Source organism: Amphiprion ocellaris, chromosome 21 (genome assembly GCF_022539595.1).
Source record: "Amphiprion ocellaris isolate individual 3 ecotype Okinawa chromosome 21, ASM2253959v1, whole genome shotgun sequence".
NCBI lineage: Eukaryota > Metazoa > Chordata > Actinopteri > Pomacentridae > Amphiprion > Amphiprion ocellaris.
This window is the reverse complement of record NC_072786.1, coordinates 14,855,947-14,874,653: the sequence shown is the minus strand read 5'-3', so window position 1 is coordinate 14,874,653 and position 18,707 is coordinate 14,855,947. Positions and strand designations below refer to the sequence as shown.

The 18,707-nt window shown below is 39.0% G+C and overlaps 1 protein-coding gene across 3 annotated transcripts in view; it reads left to right on the top strand.

Moving 5' to 3' along the window:
- The window catches only part of iqsec3a (IQ motif and Sec7 domain ArfGEF 3a), a 131,072-nt gene that overhangs the window by 82,360 nt on the left and 30,005 nt on the right, over window positions 1–18,707 (top strand). For all 3 annotated transcript variants that reach the window (XM_023274706.3, XM_055006823.1, XM_023274707.3), the window contains 2 exons: window positions 6,327–6,488; window positions 15,375–15,497. In XM_023274706.3, coding sequence (XP_023130474.2) covers window positions 6,327–6,488; window positions 15,375–15,497 — 285 coding nt within the window. The remainder of the gene's footprint in view (window positions 1–6,326; window positions 6,489–15,374; window positions 15,498–18,707) is intronic.

Sequence of the window (18,707 nt, the reverse complement as noted above, 5' to 3'; positions counted from 1 at the left end):
CGTGTGTCAAAGTCAGACTTCTCTCTATATATATTTTGTTTTTTAAACTAATCTGCTATAGATAGATATGTGTAGCTTCACGTATCAGGCAAGGAGAGACTGACTGAGCCAAGAATAAGAAAAAAACTAGTTTTAGTCACAATAGTTAATGCTGTAGCTGCATGTGGTGGTTGGAGTGTCTCCAAATCATGATGATCATCATTCACTCATACAAATTATGAAATTCTAACACACACACCTTCAAAAAATGATCGCATATGCAGCCAATTTGTTCGCAGACTGAAACCCTGGCCATAGGAGATGTATGGGTGATATAAATGTGAGAGAGTGATGCATATATCAGATAATGCAGGCTAACTAATGTAGCAAAGCCAAATTACTGGAGAGGATCCTGCGCCACAGAAAGCTGTGTTTGTGTGTATATTTCAATATTCGTGGGAGCTCGTTTGGCCAGACACAAACCTTTCCTGTATTAACATTCTGCCCTCAGTGCTGATGACCCAACGCATAATTACAAATGCTGAAATCCAGATGGCGAACACAGGAAGCATTTCTAATTTCTCATGGAACCCAACACCTTTAACCCGTATTTGCTCTGGATATTTAAAGAATAAGGCACACCATACTGAGATTTTCAAAGTGTGAAACGGTTCCACAAGAGCACAGAATGAACTGACACTTCAAACATTAAGTTAATATAGCTTCTGTGCCATAGATGACCACATTTGTAATGTTATGCGTCATCAAATTGAGCTTCAGGAGTGCATCTGCTACTAAAGGGTTGTAAACCACAGTTTTATAAAACAACAATGAAAAAAATGTCAACCTAAGGAGGCAAAAAGCTGCCATATCACCTCTATTCTACCCTCAATTGCCTTCTCAGCAAAAGCACACTTGATTGACACGAGCAGTTCTGTGCAACAGCGAATCCACATTAGCGTAATGATTCTGGGTGCTGAAGCATTTACAGGTACAACACGCAATCACGATTTCCACTCATAGATGTGCACAGGGGCACTAACCGGCCATCAATCTATCACTGGTTAGTAATGGAACAGCAATGTGTGCACCTGGAGAAATAGGCAACATGCAGCACCGACAGTAAAGCACTTGCAAGGGTCATAAAACACAGTTCGAAGGTGCGGCCGCTGCACATCTGTCCATTAGCAATAAAATAGAGAGCCAATAAAAGTTGATATCAAGGTGGTGGGGGAGGGATGTATTTATGACAATTCAACCAGATGATTCAAAATGGAGAAAAAGAAATGTGTGCATGCAACAAGGAGGCAAGAGAAGCATGTGAAGGAGAAATCTGCCTGGGTATTTGGAAGTTTCCATTTTAGCGTGACATCTGGGTCCTGCCTGGCACTGTCTCCTCCTATTCCCCCTTCACACTTCAAATCTGTCGGTAAGAACTCAGTTTTCTGTCTGTTGCTGTGAATCACAAGTTCAATCCTGCACAAATCCTCAAAAAAAGAAGTTTTTGGATTCCAAAATTTTATCTCATAAGAATCATTCACTCGTGTTTTCTGAGCACCACCTTAACCACATCAGTGGTTAAGGTGAGGAAACTAACTGCTTAGTCAGGGAACAATCTGGAAATGCAATGCACAAATGATACCGATTTTTAATGCTCCTCACGGTAGCAGCTCATGGCAAATAAAGGGTGATTAACGGATGATGAATCACGAAACACCACAGTGCTTTTGTTACCCTCTTAGCCCCAAGCAGTTTCTGGGTTTGCTGCTCCTGTCACATTTTTACAGATTTTCAGTCACTGTGGAGTCATTTTTTAATGAAATATAAAGTCCTGCACCTCTATGGGAACAGCACAAGCATGGATAGAAGTCTTAAAATGTATTTCGTGCAGAATAACAGAGTCGCAATGCCATAAATCACAAAAAAGGCAAAAAAGTTTAATTTATTTGATTCCTTATTCCTTATGGAATCAACATATGCAACATTTTAAGTGCCCGAATGTGTTACCGATTCTGTAAAACAAAATAGTCACTCAACTTTCTTTAGATATTTTACTATTTACATTTTTTCTGTTGTCTCATATCTGCTCTGTGTAAGCACTTCCCACAGTTCAGCTGAAAAGACCCCAAATTTTTGTGACTGTTGGGTTAAGCTGACTCACTCATGCCTTCCTGGTTGCACTGAGGAGCACAGAATATATATATATGTGTGTGTGTGTGTGTGTGTGTGTGTGTGTGTGTGTGTGTGTGTGTGTGTGGATGTACATACTTCAGAAACTGGACTACTCAGACTTTTAGTGTGTTTCTACATCAATCTCGTATCTGCTCTGTATAAACACAGCCTGCAGTTCAACCCAGTTCAGCAAAAAAGTCCCTGAAGTTTAGTCACGTGATTGTTGGATTTTTAAAAAATTATTATTATTTTTTTTATTGGAGATGTGTAGAATAAAATGATTTTGATTAAATATAAGGATTTTAAGCTTGGATTTGTTTAAGTTTCCCGTCCAAAGAGCCCGCCACAGAGGAATAGTTCAAGGCTGGTCTGTTTTTGAGTTTTTCAAGTTTCTGACTCTGATTAATGATGTAATTTTGACAGTTTTGATAAAAGACAATGTGCCTTTCAAACCCTCGGATTTGGCATTCAGTGTTTTTAACTCTGAATGCCCAAAGTCCCACACTTTCAATGTCTGTGATTCATCCCTTCATCCGTACAAATTGCCCTTGATATCTGTCCACATCCCTCACCCAGAAGCATGTTTCCTGTGAAAATAATCCAGGCAACAATGACATTTTCCTTCAAAATCAAAGGTTACACTACAGGACAGGTTTGCTGTGGGAGGTAGACTAGAGATGGGATGCAAATCATGTTCTCCTAAACTGCTGACATTGAAAGTTTTGCTGCTTTTCTCACCTTCTCTCATGACAAAGGGATTATTTTCAGCATTTAGAAAAGCACTCAATGCAAGTGATTATCCGAGAAGGACAGCCTCATTCCGCACCACTCAACTGAATCCGTCCGTCTCTCCCACATAATTTCCCATTTTTCACCTCGCTATCCGTGTCTGATTGCAAATAATAATCACCAAGTGGGATCCATCTGTTGTTGGGCAAACATCAAATGAGTGGTATCTGCCAAATTCATTTGGCGAGACATCACCTTCAGCTGAGAGGTTGAGTTAGAAGCTGAGGCTGTCGCAGCAGATGCTTCCAGGCAGTCCACCCTGCGTTCGTTGTCCTCAACCTCCCATTCCCTCACATCTGCTCTGTTTGGTCCTTTTCCAGCCTCTTCCTTCTATTCTGCCCATTATCCTCCCCTCTCCTCTCCTCTCCTCTCCCCTCTGTCCTGCCCTCGCCTTACTAAACCCATTAGCTGTGGGCCACACACACTCTTATGTAAAGTGTCGTTTAAACACTGTGGAGGGAACAGTGACAATAATGCAGCAGCTTCTCTACAGCAACTGTCCTGGGCATTTAATAGAGTTATAAATGGTTAAGATATTACTCCCTTGTTCATACATAAGTAACTTCTGCTATGCAGTGAGCTGAAAACTATCATCTGAAAGGATCACAGGAAGGGAGGTATAGTTTGAAAACAATGACTCATGGAAACCAATGAGATGTTTAGACAATTTTCTGAAGGCACAAGCATGAAACTACACCTCATTGCTCAGCAAAATAGATGTTCACATCGACTACTCACGCATGAAACTCATACAGTCGCAGGGGAGATTGTAACTGTGAATCTAAGGGATCCTGTCAGTGGGTTTTGCATGTTTTAGTTTGCTGAATTACTCTGCCCTTACAATGCATATAGCACTAAATGTGAACATCTATGCTGTGAGATAAACACACTTGCAGGGAAGGTTGCGGACAGCAGTGCAGACCTTTGAAGTTTTCACTTGAGGCAGCGGTGAAACGGTGAAAACTGTACTGACAGCGAATTCAATGGTGTGACTGCAAATCAAAAAAAGATGAGACGCGTTAAAAACCATAAAAGAGTGAGACCAGTGCTGAAGTGAAGGATGAGTTCGTAAAAATGAGTTTGTACATTAACATGGAAAATCACAAAATGCAGACTAGGTTAGGCTGTCAGATTAGTTTTACATGCCACAAAGAGACAAGTATCACTTGTGAAAAGCATTAGAGCTGCATAAGCAGTACAGTGCAGTGAGTTTTCTATTAAACATGCACATTGAGGTAACAAGAGTAAAAGCAAAAGCCAGCAGTACCTAAAGATGTTGTATGAGCAACATTGCTAATAATTTTCTTGCAGCAGAAAATAGAATTTATATGTAAATTGACAATCACGTTGCAGGTAATGTTGAGAAGTTGCACAATGTTTCAACAACAGCATTGAGGAGTTAGTAAAAAAAAGTGCTTGAGTGCTTGGTTGGTTAGTGATGGATGCTACATGTTAGCAACATAATGCTAAACTGAAACAAACTGTTGTTGGGAAAAAAAAATCAATAAACCTATAGCAAAAATGAAGAGATAAAGCTAATGCTAAAATGTATTGGAATCGTAGCATTTAGAGTCTAAAGGCAGCAAACTAACTCAGCTAAACTAATAGTCGGCTCAAACTTTGTTTATTATGAATAGCAGCTTACAGTGGCAAAGCTAATATTTGCATTGTGTTCGCAGGAGAACCTCTGAATGTATTAAACTGAACATTTTTTAATTGTTTAATTGAAGTTTTTTGTGGACGTACATACTTCAGAAATTGTACTACTCAGACTTTTAGTGTGTTTCTACATCAATCTCCTATCTGCTCTGTATAAACACAGCCTGCAGTTCAACCCAGTTCAGCAAAAAAAGTCCTTGAATTTTAGTCACGTGATTGTTGGATTTTTAAAAAAATATTATTTATTTTTTATTGGAGATGTGTAGAATAAAATGATTTTGATTAAATATTGTGATTTTATGCTTAGATTTTGTCAATTTTCCCAACGGAATCATATGTCTCACGAGATTAGATAAAAGGCCAAATTGCAAATCTTAGTTTTAGCAGATTCTGGCTCTGCTAAATAATAAAAATTTGGCAATTTTGAAACAAAACATGCTTTTCAAACCTGCTAACCGTCTTTTTGGGATCAGAGCATTAAACTAATACATTGATAGCTTAGCAATAAAGTATTGCTTCACTTCCTTGTTATTGAAGTTACTTCTAATAAATACCTTTTATAGCTAATCTCGATCATGCTACGGTTACAACTTAATATCATATTACAATTTAAAAATTAGTAAAGGAAATGATATGCAGTACATAACAATACATCTGCAGTATTAAAACGATTAACTTGCCAACTTTCCTAGTTAGTATTCTGAGTTGAGGTGGCATTCATGTGAATTTTGCCAGTCAGGAATGAATTTTTTTGATTCTTCTGTCACCACTTGAATGCAGTAAGTGGCTGACTCATTGATACCATTGTTACAATAATTACAGCAATAGCAAACATTAGCCTTCATCACATCAGGCTACACAATATCAGCAAATTCTCTTGAGTTCTGTTGCCTTTGGGTGGTGGTCACTATTGGGTAAATAACAGAGTTGTACTTAATAAGGGCATAGTGTTTGATTGAGCATGGGAGTAATTCTGAACATGGCTGAAGTTTCACTTTGACTTCAAAGTGCACATATTACTATTTACCAGCTTCAAAACTGTAGCACATTTTCTTGGACTGATTTACAACTTTCCAATCCGCCTGTGGTTTTTATTAATCAGAGTTGACATAGATAATCCCTCACAGTGAGCAAAATGTCACTGAATTAATAACAGATGCAAACAAAAAACAAACTTTGACTAATCTTGAACCAGTCCCAGTGTGTCGAATTCTACTTGGGAAGAACATCAAGTCTGTGCACACAAACAGGGATTCAAAGCTGCATCCCAAATCAGCCATTATAATCTTGGAAATACCCTCTAAATTTAGAGCGTCGAGCCATTTAGTGGTTGTTAATGAACATTGTAATTCAGCGAAGAAGTGAATACAGATGAGATTCTGCCCTGTTTGTCTTTGCACCTTATCGGTCTCCACCCACATCATGCAGGTCGGCACAGGAAGCATCATTTTTTACATCTTTTGTTCTCTCAGAAGATATTACAATAAATAAATGAGAAATAAACACATAGAAGATGAAGCTCCACTTTGCATTGATGTGGTTTGCATCTGTGTCACACTTTCACCTGCCAACAAACTGACGCACTGCTGCTGCTAATTGTGGTTAAATATGTTACGGAGGAATCTTCATCTGTCAAAGTCTATTATCACCAATATCACAGCTCTATGGTTTCAATCTACTGCTTTTCTTTCATTCATTTATTCTTTTTTTCCATTTATTCTTCTTAGAAATCCCGACAAGGGCCTTCAGTTCCTGATCTCGCGAGGCTTCATCCCAGACACGCCCATCGGTGTAGCCCACTTCCTGTTACAGAGGAAGGGCCTGAGCCGACAGATGATCGGAGAGTTCCTGGGCAACAGCAAGAAGCCCTTCAACAGAGACGTCCTGGAGTGAGTAGGATTTCGTACATTATTTCCTGAAATCGTTTTAGGTGATTCTCCTCAGTAATCCCTCTTTTTTTCCTGGAGATCGGGGTCGGGGTCAGCTACAGCTTCTGATTCGATAGGGGATTTAACACATGGAAAATCCTCAGACCTATTAGTTACAAGCTTTGCACAGGTTTTATAGTTTATACATTTTTCTGCTCTCACTTGGGGTCTAATGATTCCCTGAAATCCAAATGTGAAACCTAAATTATAACTTCAGTATCCACTTACGTCAAAGGTGTTATTTTTCCAGACAGAGACTCTCATTATATTTCTCACTGTGGTAAACACACTGGAAACGAGCCGGAACTGAAGTGTCATGATCTGACAAATAAGTTTTTATCTGATTCTTGTAAATGTAGGTTGACTTGGAGTGTGAGAATTGTAGAAGAGAAAGGAAAGAGCTGATAAGACAAAAACAAAATAAAAGAATTCCCTGTCCTTTGAATACTTCCTTCTTGTTTTGTCACATTAATATTGAAACCACAGTTGCTGGTATGTGGGCATTATTATATCAGACGTGAAGTGAGACACGGGGAGCAATTTAACTGTCATCTGATAATGTAAAGATTGGCTCGGAGATTTCATAACCTACAATCACCACTTAGAGCACAGAGAGATGTACTGAATAAAGTCATACTGTGTGTTGTGTGTGTTTAGCTCCCAGGATGTTGAAGTACCATCATTAATTACATATAATTATCCCTGACAAGGAGACAGCATTGATCAGGATCTAGCGATATATGACACTGTACTTTCCTACACCTCAGAGAGGTGAACTGTCACAAATAGAGTTACAGTTTATCAGCTGGAGATAAATCATTCGAACTGATTCCTGATCACTTACACTGTTGCGTGCATGGATACGTTACAGAACATCACCTATCATTAACCCAGAGATTGCAACATGTAGCTCAGTAACAATGAAAACACATTTTTTGTCCCTTAATTGGCTATTTAGATCAATTATCATCACACATGAACAGAATTTTAACTGGACCTGTATTACCAAAACATGGTGTATCAATCTGTGATGGAATTAGAAATGAAGTGGTCTAACCCACATGAGTTTCATTTAATTTCTGTAATGTTTTATGGTCTAGATTTTAGTGGCAAAGTGGTCTCACACACAACCCAGATATAGCGTTACAGTGGCACTTTGAATGTTCTTGAAAACACAAACATTTGGACCCATTTTTCTCAAAAAGTTCAGAAAGTGGGTGATCCCTCAACCCTCACATTGGGTTTGTTTTCAGTTACTTACTATACAACAACATCCTGTAAGTCAGTTATGGCTTCTGGTTTTCGGATGCCACCCCAAGACTGTCAGTGGACAGTAACACCTTGGCTGATTCCATGTCATATATATGCAGATTTATGCAAATATTCATCCTTGGTTCTGTACCTGAATCAAGGTATGTGCCTTTGAAGGGACTGTTTCTTGATTTGGTGTTGTGCCTCTTTAGTGCTTTGAACCCCAAGCAGATCCAGGGCGTTTTCTTCATCTGTTACATTTTAAATATATTTTTTTCCCAATACTGGAAAAACAATGACTCTACATACTTTACGACTATGAGATTTTTAATTTGTCTCCATACTTCTCTACTACTGTTGCTATCTACTCGATGTAAGCACAGCCTGCAGTTCAACCGAACACCCTCGAATTTTGTCACGTGACTGTTCAGTGAGTGCAGTGAGAATCATTTGTTTTTACATCATCATTTTTGTGTAAACAGCTTATTTTTGTTTTTTTTAAATGTAAATGAGACATGTAGAATAAAGTAATTTTGATGCAATGTCATATTTTTACATTTCAGTTTAGTTAATTTTCCATGTAGAACTGCATATCATGGATGAGTAGTTCAAGAACTGTTAGAAAGTTAGCAATTCAATGATTCTTTCTGTTGTTATTGTTTCTGGCTCTGATAAATGGGGTAGATTAACATGCCTTTTAAACCCACTGGTATGTTTTAGGGTTTAGATGGTACAACTAAAAATAAATTGCCCATTTTTGTGCTATCTTCTCTGTAAATCACCTGACAAAGTCAAAAACTAAAAGAGATAAGTTTCTATTTAATATTTATGGTTACATGAAGGTTTTGCGTTCATTCACTTGCTTTGTCTCCATAAAAGAAAAGAGCCGATCAAATCTTACATAAAGCAGTAACATCAGGATTCTATCATAGGCAGAGCAGATGGTGACACTAAGCTTGCTGCACCATACCTTTTGTCCCTTCTTATCCATCTCACAAACATACATATGTCTTTTCCTGCACCTCAGCTTCTTGAACGAGCCACTAAAAAAAAAACATTAGCCGAGAAAAGGGACAGCGCCGACATCAGTGTGCAGCCTCCATCGCTAATCAGCTGTTCAGCTGCAGCACATTAAACAGCATGTAAATGTATTTGCAAGTGTCACTTCGGTCCACTTAGATTCTGGTGCAGTCGCCACTCTTCAAAATCACTGCTAACAGCATGCTGTCTTCCCATGACATGTACGCTACAAGTTTGTTTACTTTGTCTCTTGTTCCCTACGGTGTACCGGCGCTATGGCAGGCTGCCAGCTGCTGTCAGTCAAACACAGACACAACACAGCCCACGGCGGAGGCAGAAAGAAGCTCCTCTCATATTTCCCCAAGGACCTCTTTTATTGTGTTTTATTAAAATGAAAGACTGTTAATGTGAACTCTGCTAGAAAAGGATGGTTGAAGTAGAAGCAGCAGAGGACAAGACTTTTAAATCACTCATATGGAAAAAGCTCCAAAGATGCTGAATCTTTGCTTCCTTTGATGCGCTTTAGTAGACCATTGGACTCAGATGTGGCCTTTTAGATATCTGAGCCCCGACTATAGGCTAAGCTTCAGAACTGCTGGATAATACAACTGCTATATGGCACCAGCACCTTCTACAAGCCCAGATAACTTTGATAACATCAGGTTTACTCTGAGATTTGACAAAACTTCTCCTGAATCACAGAAGACATCATATAACCCTTTTATATGAAGCCACCATGCAGAACTTTAAGGGGCTTTAAAGGTCCATATTCCACAACATCTTTATAAATTAGAACCTGCACAACTTAACATTTCAGTCATGACAATTGTCTGCAAAGTCCTACTTTATTTTAAGCATTTACAAGCAGCAATTCACAAGAGATAAATAGATAAACAGAATATGTTCATATATAGTTAAGATCTGCTTCTGGCTACAGTATAAAGTGTGTATTAAATGTTTCTGTGCTGCTGCGAGATGCCAGGTCAGGGGGCAATCAGTACGTGTTCATTAAATAACACATTTATTATCAGTGTTCCCATATTTAAAAGCTATTCAAAGCTGTTTTCAAACAAGCATTATTGAGTGTTTCTTAACCTTTTCTGAAAAAAATCCCATAAAACACAGATGAACCGGAGGGCTTGGCGAGCAAGCATGTATGTCTTGAATAAATATGAAGACATTGCAGCACACATGCATGCACGCATGACTCACTTCACTCTGTGAGTTTCATTCCAGGTCATTAACCTGATTGCTGTTATTTGCTTTGAAATCCTCCCCCCCCGCAGCTTCTCTTCCCCACAGTTGTTCCCATCTTTCGATATCCACCTTCCTTGATGTCAGTAATTGCCTTTTTTATTCTATTACGTCCCCCCATTCACCAATTACCTCTAAATTTGCATATCAATTCAAGGAGCTTCTGCAGATCTTTCTTTCATCCACCTTTTTGTATAAGTGGCCAAACCAAGAAGACACTTTTAGTCTTCGCAAGGTCACACAGACATGACATAGCACTCTACTAAGTTGTTCTTCACCCTTATCTAATATCTATATTTTCTTAAACAGGCACCGTCATGGTTCCAGAGACGTTTTATAACAGGATTATGCTCTTAAGGCTTCAAACTCCAATTCGCAGTGCAGATATACTCTCAGCGCAGGTGACATTGGGATATATAGACGTATATTTTTTCCTATTTTCCCGGCAGCAGTCAAACAGCAGCACCTGTAATGGAAGTGATGTTGAGGAGGAACATCATAGGAGAGTGCAAAGTGTGCGAGAGAGCACTTTCGATAAAGTGTAGTCACAGGAGAGCGAGTGAGGGATAGCAGTCTAATGTGAAAATCACTCATGGTGATTTACTCAGTGTGAATATGTGTGACGGGGGAGGTTGTGAATGCATGTGTGTCCATATTTGTATTTTTCATATCTAGTAGTGAGTTCTTTGTATTACTTACTTGCCTATAAAGCAAATGGGGCCTCATTCTCTTTGCATTTCGTCAAGCATAAACAACAATAGTTAAAATGTCTTAGGTCAATTAAGGCAAATTGTGCTTATAGATTCGGGTTCCGAGAAATGTGGCACCCCAAGGACTCATTTACTGATAATGTAGTTTTCCTCTTCAGCATGAAAAATGAGATCAGTTTGACCTGTCATGTGCATATTGGCTGCTCAAAATATGGCTCCATCGTAGCTTTGCGATTGAAGCCGTGCAATGCAGACAGATGTTTTCTATTTTCCTACCAGGGACTGTGTAAAATTCAACAGCGTTGGTGTGTGGTCTCCCATGTTTTATCACGTTGGAGTGTGCACGGGAAAGCGATGGAAGGGGGGAGGAGAGAGCTGATGTACTTAGGCTAGAGAGCATCTCGTCTGACATTACATAAACAAGGAGTGACAGCCGGGGAAGGAGGCTGAGGGAGGTGGTGGAGCGAGAAAGTGAGTCATGAGGAGGGCGATCAGAGAGTCAGGGGAGTTGATCAAGAAGACGATCAAGCCAGGCTCACTGTACTACACGCTTAACCTTTATAAGCTTCATAAGCACTGTGTTAAAATGCTTTTTAAAAATGCAGCAGCACACAGTTTAAACCTCTAAGATGTTATCAAAGTGCCACAATATGCTGGTTATTAATTGCATTAGCTGTATTAAGCAGTGCTGTCACATCACAGCAAGAAGGTCAGGGGTTATTTGTATTGCCAGCTGGCCAAAAACATGCAGGGTGCTAGAAGAAGACCGATGTCCTCAGTGGATGTAGAGATATTTAGCAAGCATCAAGTGTATTACAGTGCCTGCATTATTTAAAAGATGGATCATAAGTAAAAAAAAAACAACAACATTGCAATAGTAGCAATAGTATAGTGCAGTAGAACCACAGAAGTATTAGCTCCTTTTATGGTCACACACTGTAAAAATCTGAATATATAAATCTGTAAAAATACAGATTTTTGAGATTGACATTATGGACAGGTTTGGCCTGTTTATATTAGTGAACTTGAAAATGAACACTTGTGTCTGTGATTTTGGTACATATTATCTGTAATTGAACAAAACAGGAAAAATCTATTAAAAAATACAGTTTTTGTAATTATTAATATACAGAAAGTGTTTGCTGATTTAAATACTGTAAAAAAGAAATGGGAGAAAATTACCATATAGTAAATTATCAAGGTGCTAGTAGAAAAAAAGCCCATGTCTTCAGTGGATATAGAGATATTTAGAAACATCAAATGTACTACAGTGCCTATTTTAAGAAAACGACAGAAGTAAAAATCTTTGCAGAAATAGCAATAGTGTATTAGTGGAGAGAAACTATCAGTGTTGGCTCTTGGCCTTTCGGAAGTCTATTTTGGGACCACTAGTGTTCATTCTAAACATTCTGCCCTGGGGCATATTATGCATAGGCATGATGCTGATATCCGCTGTTATACTGATGACACCCAGTTATATTTCCCATTAAAGCCTGCTACTACTGATCTCTCTTATTATGTCCTGCCTTGCTGAAATTTAAAACTGGATGTCTAAGAATTTCCTGCAGCTAAATGACCCTAAATCTGAAGTGATCATAATTGACCCCCCCAGGAGCAGGTCGAGCAGCATTAACAGCCTCTCCACTAGTCTGGGTCCATCATCAAGGAATGTTCCTATAGGCGCCCACAACATAGATGCTATTTTTTATTCTGTGTTGTTTTTTGGATGCTCAGGTGACCAAGGTAATGCAATCTTGCTTCAGATCAGGTCATTCCTCTCCTCTGCAGACTTAGAAAAGGTCATTCATGCTTTCATCTCTAGATTTGACTATTGTAATGCACTTTATTCTGCTATCAGAAGGCAAAACATCCAAGGACTGCAGTCTATTCAAAATGCTGCTGCCAGGCTTTTGACACTCAACAAAAGAAGCAACCATATTACTTCAACCTTATTTGCCCTTTGCTGGTTACTAGTGAGTTTTAGAACTGACGTTAAGATCTTACTGCTTGTGTTTAAAGCCTTGAATGATCAGACTCCTGCTTATATCTGTGATCTGTTAACTCCCTATGAGCCTTATCGCTGCATGAGATCCTACTGATGGTTCCAAGGCCTCAACTTGTCACTAAAGCTAAGTCTTTGCTGTTCGATCCCCCCAGCTGTGGCACTGCTTGTCTGCAGATCTCAGGCAGACAAACTCAGTATCAACTTTTATATCTCTTCTTACAACTCACTTTTATCATACGGCTTGTTCCTAACTTTCGGTATTTGTTGTAACTTAGTTTATCTTGTGATGTTTTATGTTTTGGATCTTATTTAGTTGCAATATAAGTATCTATTGTAGTAGACATCAGACAAGACAGACTGGTTTCATACTGCTACTACTACCACTGCTACATTGGTTTCATCCTACTAGTGTACCAGCAACGGCTCGACTAAAAGTAGCAGCAGACACAACAAAATGACGAGGATTATTAGTAGACACAAGACAGGTAATAGTAACTGCAATACTTGATGTAGAAATTGTGTAGTAGTAATGAAATAGTTTGAATATACTGCGATTATATAGTGATAGGGAAGCTGAATTCATGATACACATGGGACAAATAATAATAGGAACAGCTGTATTAAGGGTAGCTCATGTAGTAACAGTATTGCTGCTGTTAGTAATAGAGATATATTTCAGTTAGCACTGCTAATTATCGTGAAGGCCAAAATATAGCAAAACTAAAAGAATACATTAAAATAGTGTAATTTTACTGTCACACATTGTAAAAGGAATACATTTGTAAACATACAGATTTTTGATGTGGACATTTTGTACAGTTTTGGCCTTTTTTTTACAGTCAACATGAAAATTAACTCTTGTTTCTTGTGATTTTGCCACATAGTAATTGTAATTTAATAAAACAAGGAAAATCTGTAAAATAACAGTGTAAAATATTTTTTTTAATTTTACTGATATTATCATACTTTATTTTTCTTTCAAATAACAGCAAATCTCTGTAAAACATCAAATACAGTAAAAAATAATGGCATTTTACGGAGCAAGTTACCATTTATGAAAATGCCGATTTTAGCTGTGGACATTTTAAAAAATTTTGTCCTTTTTATATTTTTTGTCAGATTTTACTACGTTATCTGTACTTTAACAAAACTGAGAAAATCTGTAAAATGAGAAATTCTTACAAAAAATTAGTATTATTTTACAGTGTAGGAATAGTAGCAACACACTCACAAATTGTAGCAGTAGTAACTGAACTAGTTACAGTGGTTGGAATAAATGATATTATACAGAAATTAGTAATAGTAGCAGTATAGAAGACACTACCCTTCTAAAAAGTAGTAGTATCACTGACAAGCATAATACACATAGGGCTAGTTGTTGCCATAATAGGCATAGCAGTACTGGCATGTCTAGTGAAGTAGAGGTAGTAGGCCTAGTAGTAGTGGCAGTAATAGTAATTGCAGAACTGACTGTGGTAGTAGTAGTGTCTGTAGTAATATAGCTGTGGACATTAAACTGTTACTCCTAGGACAGCGGTGAGTTTAGTAGTAATAAACACAAGACTAGTCGTAGCAGTAAAAGTTACTGTTCTCTTTGTGATGGTAATGAAAGGTATAGTTGTAAAATAAGTAACATTTCAGTGTAATTCTACTGTGAACAGATTTTGCTCTCATGTCGTAGTATTCAGTGTGTAAAGCAGTACTGTAGACTCAGCTATCTGACTCTTTTCTGCTAGAGCAGCATGTGTCACAGTCAAGTACTCACCTCATTAACTTGCTTTGTTCACAGTAATCCATCTTAATGTAGTGAGTGTGTGTGTGTGTGTATCCCAGTGTTTCCTGCAGTACAACAAACAGACAAGATCAGAAGCAGAAGGCGATGTCTTGACACCGCTGCTGTAGTTATTGAGGATTTGGAGATCAACTCCATCATCTTTCCTTTGAACATGATGCCCATAACTAAAAAAATAAAAAATAAAAAAATTCGTCTTGAACCAGTATGGGTAGTATTGAAGTAAACCACATGAAAGTCAATCGGAATGAGACTTTAATTTCATAGTTTGATTATCATTCCACTTTGTACCTCGACAGAACACCTCACATCAAAGCAAGGGGAACTTTAAAACCTCCCCATCCCTTTTCCAAAGTCACCTTTCACTTCAAACCTCATCTCACCTCCAAATTGCTCACGTCGTATTCATCCCCCCTGAACTCGATGGACGGGATATTTTGCTTTTTTTAATTAAAGTCATTAAGCCGGGGTTGCCAGGTAATTGGAGGATTTTCTGCTCCGAGGCATTGTGTGTATGTGCATGCTTTGGCAGCTGTGGCACAGCGAAGATAGCCGGGCCCGGTCTTATCCCTGGTGTCCGTGCGTGGCTAATACCTGCAGCAAGCAGAGTGCTGCTGTGACTGGGAAGCAGATGAGGGAGCCTTCTGCTTCTTTTATCTTGGGTTCATCCAGCCCACCAGTGAAGGGGCAACCGCTACCGTCATATTGACTTATTGCTATGAATTTCACTGAATTGGATTATATTTTTCTCCGTCTTGTGTCTTCCTCTCTACTGCTCATTCCTTATCTAATCCCTCCCTTTCTGTGCTCCACAGCTGTGTAGTGGATGAGATGGACTTCTCAGGCATGGAGCTGGACGAAGCACTGAGGAAGTTCCAGGCCCATATTCGCGTCCAGGGAGAAGCCCAGAAGGTGGAACGTCTTATCGAGGCCTTCAGGTACTCATGCAAGCAGTAGTTTCTGGATTGATCAGCTGCAGATTGCACAGAATTCCACAGCTTTGGTTCACATTGTGTGCCATTTTGGCGTGACAGATGGGACTAAATATTGTAGCACCTACATTTCTTCACTGCCACTGGCATCAAGAAGAGACACAAATTAGAGAACAAAGCTGGATGACTTAGTGCACGATTCACCTGCAGCTGAACCTGAATATAAGTCAATTGCATATTGCATTTTTTAACAGTATCAGCTTTTGCTTCCATCCACCATCAGCAGAAACACACGATTTTAAGCTTGGGTGGATGTTTTATGCAGAAATGCATGTAGGTGGTTGAAGCTAACCAGAAAGTTTTTAGCACATATGCTTGAAAATTTATCAAATGGTAAACGATAAATGGTCTGTACTTATAAAGCTCTTCTTACTTTAGCTACACCATTCTCCAAGATATTTTTATTGCAGTTTTTATATTTACAATTTCATGCTGATCCAAGATGTAGAAACACTCCAACTGTGAGTGATATATGATCAATGAGAAAATAGTTTTGTTCATCTACTCTAAGGCTAGCTGCAAAAATTAGCACACGAAATAAAGTAGATTATCTAAAACTTGACGTTTTGTGCAGTATTTCCCCAGTCTGGAAGCCCATGCTGGTTTATTACATCACAACATTGTTCTGCTCTATAAACCAAACAGGGCACAGGGTAATCCTTGGAATGAATTTCCCCCTACATGGATAATTAGCTGGTGATGACTTGTTGCCTAAAATGTTGAACCTACATGTTCAACTTAGTCTTTGAGTACAAAATCATGTATGTAGCCAACACTTGATAAGAAATACCCTGTTTAAAGTATTCTTGTTTGGAATATTAAAAAGTTAGCCAGATACGGCATTTTCTCACAAAACAATGAAGCTAATGGTAGCTCATAGCTAGCTACTAGATATTATGTCAAGTTGCTGCCACCAGAGTTTTGCACAATAGCTTGCCAAATAACTACTGGGCTCATTAGCCATCACCTATTTTGTAAATAGTTGTGAAACCTTTAAGATAACGCTCACAACTAAGGAAAAACATTATTAGCTACATGTTAGGTAGCCTACAAACAGGGTTAGCTTGTCTTCTTATTGCTTATCTGGTTCCACAAGTGGAGAAACAGCTGAATGGAGTAACTGAAGGCCAGCAGATGTGTATCAGCTCAAAAGAAAAGTCTTGCATTTCATTCAGTACAAACAAGTAAACATGAATAATTTATAGTTTTGTTAAAGTTTTCAGCAAAGCTGCTAAACTTTATGCAGTTGATTTGCTCTCTGTGAAGTCAGTGAACGGAAAAATGGACATCATTTCTTTGTCGTGGCAATCAACATGGATTATCAACAGGATTAAATCACTGTGCTGCCACCTAGCGTCTACAATTATTAAGTGTAGTCTAAACTTAATCCTCCATTTACTGCCACAACATTCCTGCCATACATGGCAGTAAGTGTGTCAAATGAGGACAGTAACGGTTGACAAAATGAAGGGTCGCCATCTAGAAATGATCCTGTTTAAATGCAGATAAATTTAGAATATTTGCCACATTTGCCACTGTACATTGGGCATTTGCCAGTTGAGAATTTAAAACTGTAGCAACAGAAGTCACTTGGGGCTTAATGAACGGGAAACTCCAAGTGAACAGACATGTAAGAACCAAAGAGATTTGACCATGTACGACTAATATATACATATATCTTGAAGGATATTTAAAATATCCCTTATTTAGTATCATCTGTTTTCTACCATCATGCAACTCCAGGTGTGTTGTTATTGGAGTGGGTGTAAAAAAAAATAGAAAAGAAAATGAAAAAACGTCATTTACGGACTACCTCTGGGCCAGACTTCTCTTGCAACGCTTTAAGATTCAATTCACAAGTTTTTTGATCATGAAATATGCCAACATCAAGTATCATGCTGAAAAGCACAGATGTGAATTTGTGATTTGTCTTTTCTGTGATGTCAGTTCAAGCTACTGGGTTGCTTTTTTTTCCAGGAGCACTGCTGTGTAGCACAGAGGGAACATGAAAACGTTCTTGCACTCACGTATGCACACATGAATCCCTTTCCAGTACGCTTTTTTCTTTCTGCATGGATGCACTACAAATGTTGACGAGCCATTCCCCGTATGAATACCCCACTTTTCTCGCCACAATTTGCATCAGGGTGACAATTTGCGCTGCAGCTGTGGCACTGTGTGTTAATGCTAACTGTTTGCCGTCGCCCCTCTCGAGTAACAACCACCTGTCACAGTTGTCAAGGTGCCCAATGAGGGGAAAAACGGCCACATTGTCATCGTCGGTGGGCAGGGAGCTCTTGGCACAGCTAATGTTTGGACATCAGGCCGGCGCTGTGTGTTATCAGAAGCAGGATAGGCGAAGAAGAAGGGGGGAGGAAGGGGCACGAACTAGGAAAGGAAGGAAACGAGGGGAAAGAGGGAGGATGGTTTATAAATAACCACCGTTGCGTAACCGTCACTGCCTCTCTGTGCCTGCCTCCCCTCCTCTTGGGCTTTGAAATGCCTCCAAACACACACACACACACACACACACACACACACGCACACACACACACACACACAAAGAAAGAGAGAAATCTCCAAAGTAAGTGAAGGGGATTTGAAGCAGCAGTGGAAAAAAAAAAAAAGAAGAAAGAAGCGAGGGGGTAAAGTGAAAAGCAGCCAGCAGCCTCGGTATCTGCTGCGTCAGTGTACTAATGAATGAGCAAATATGAACCAGCTCCCTGTGCTGCAGATATATTCAGTTTATATTCTGCATTCCAGTGTAGTATCTCTATTTACTCATTCTACAATCACTGCATTTTCTGCCCCATATATTACAGATATTATAGATAAAGATCATGCAGCTTGTATAATTTTGCACTAAAATCCCTCTAGGGATAGCAGCATGTGACAGCATAATGACTGATGGATTACACCATTTTTTTAACAATCTGTAAGAAAAGCAACATTGGAAACGGCATCAAATGCCTGATAAAATCATTCGCCGTGACGCATCATGTGTCATTTTTACCCTTTCATTTTTGTTTGCGGTTTGTCAGTGTGCCGAGTAAGAGCATCCTCAGAAAGCGGCGTAAATTGAGGTTTTTCGCCACATGGTGCTACATTAGGATTCACAGACAAGGATGTAATTATTGGTTGCTGTCGAGTCACGGT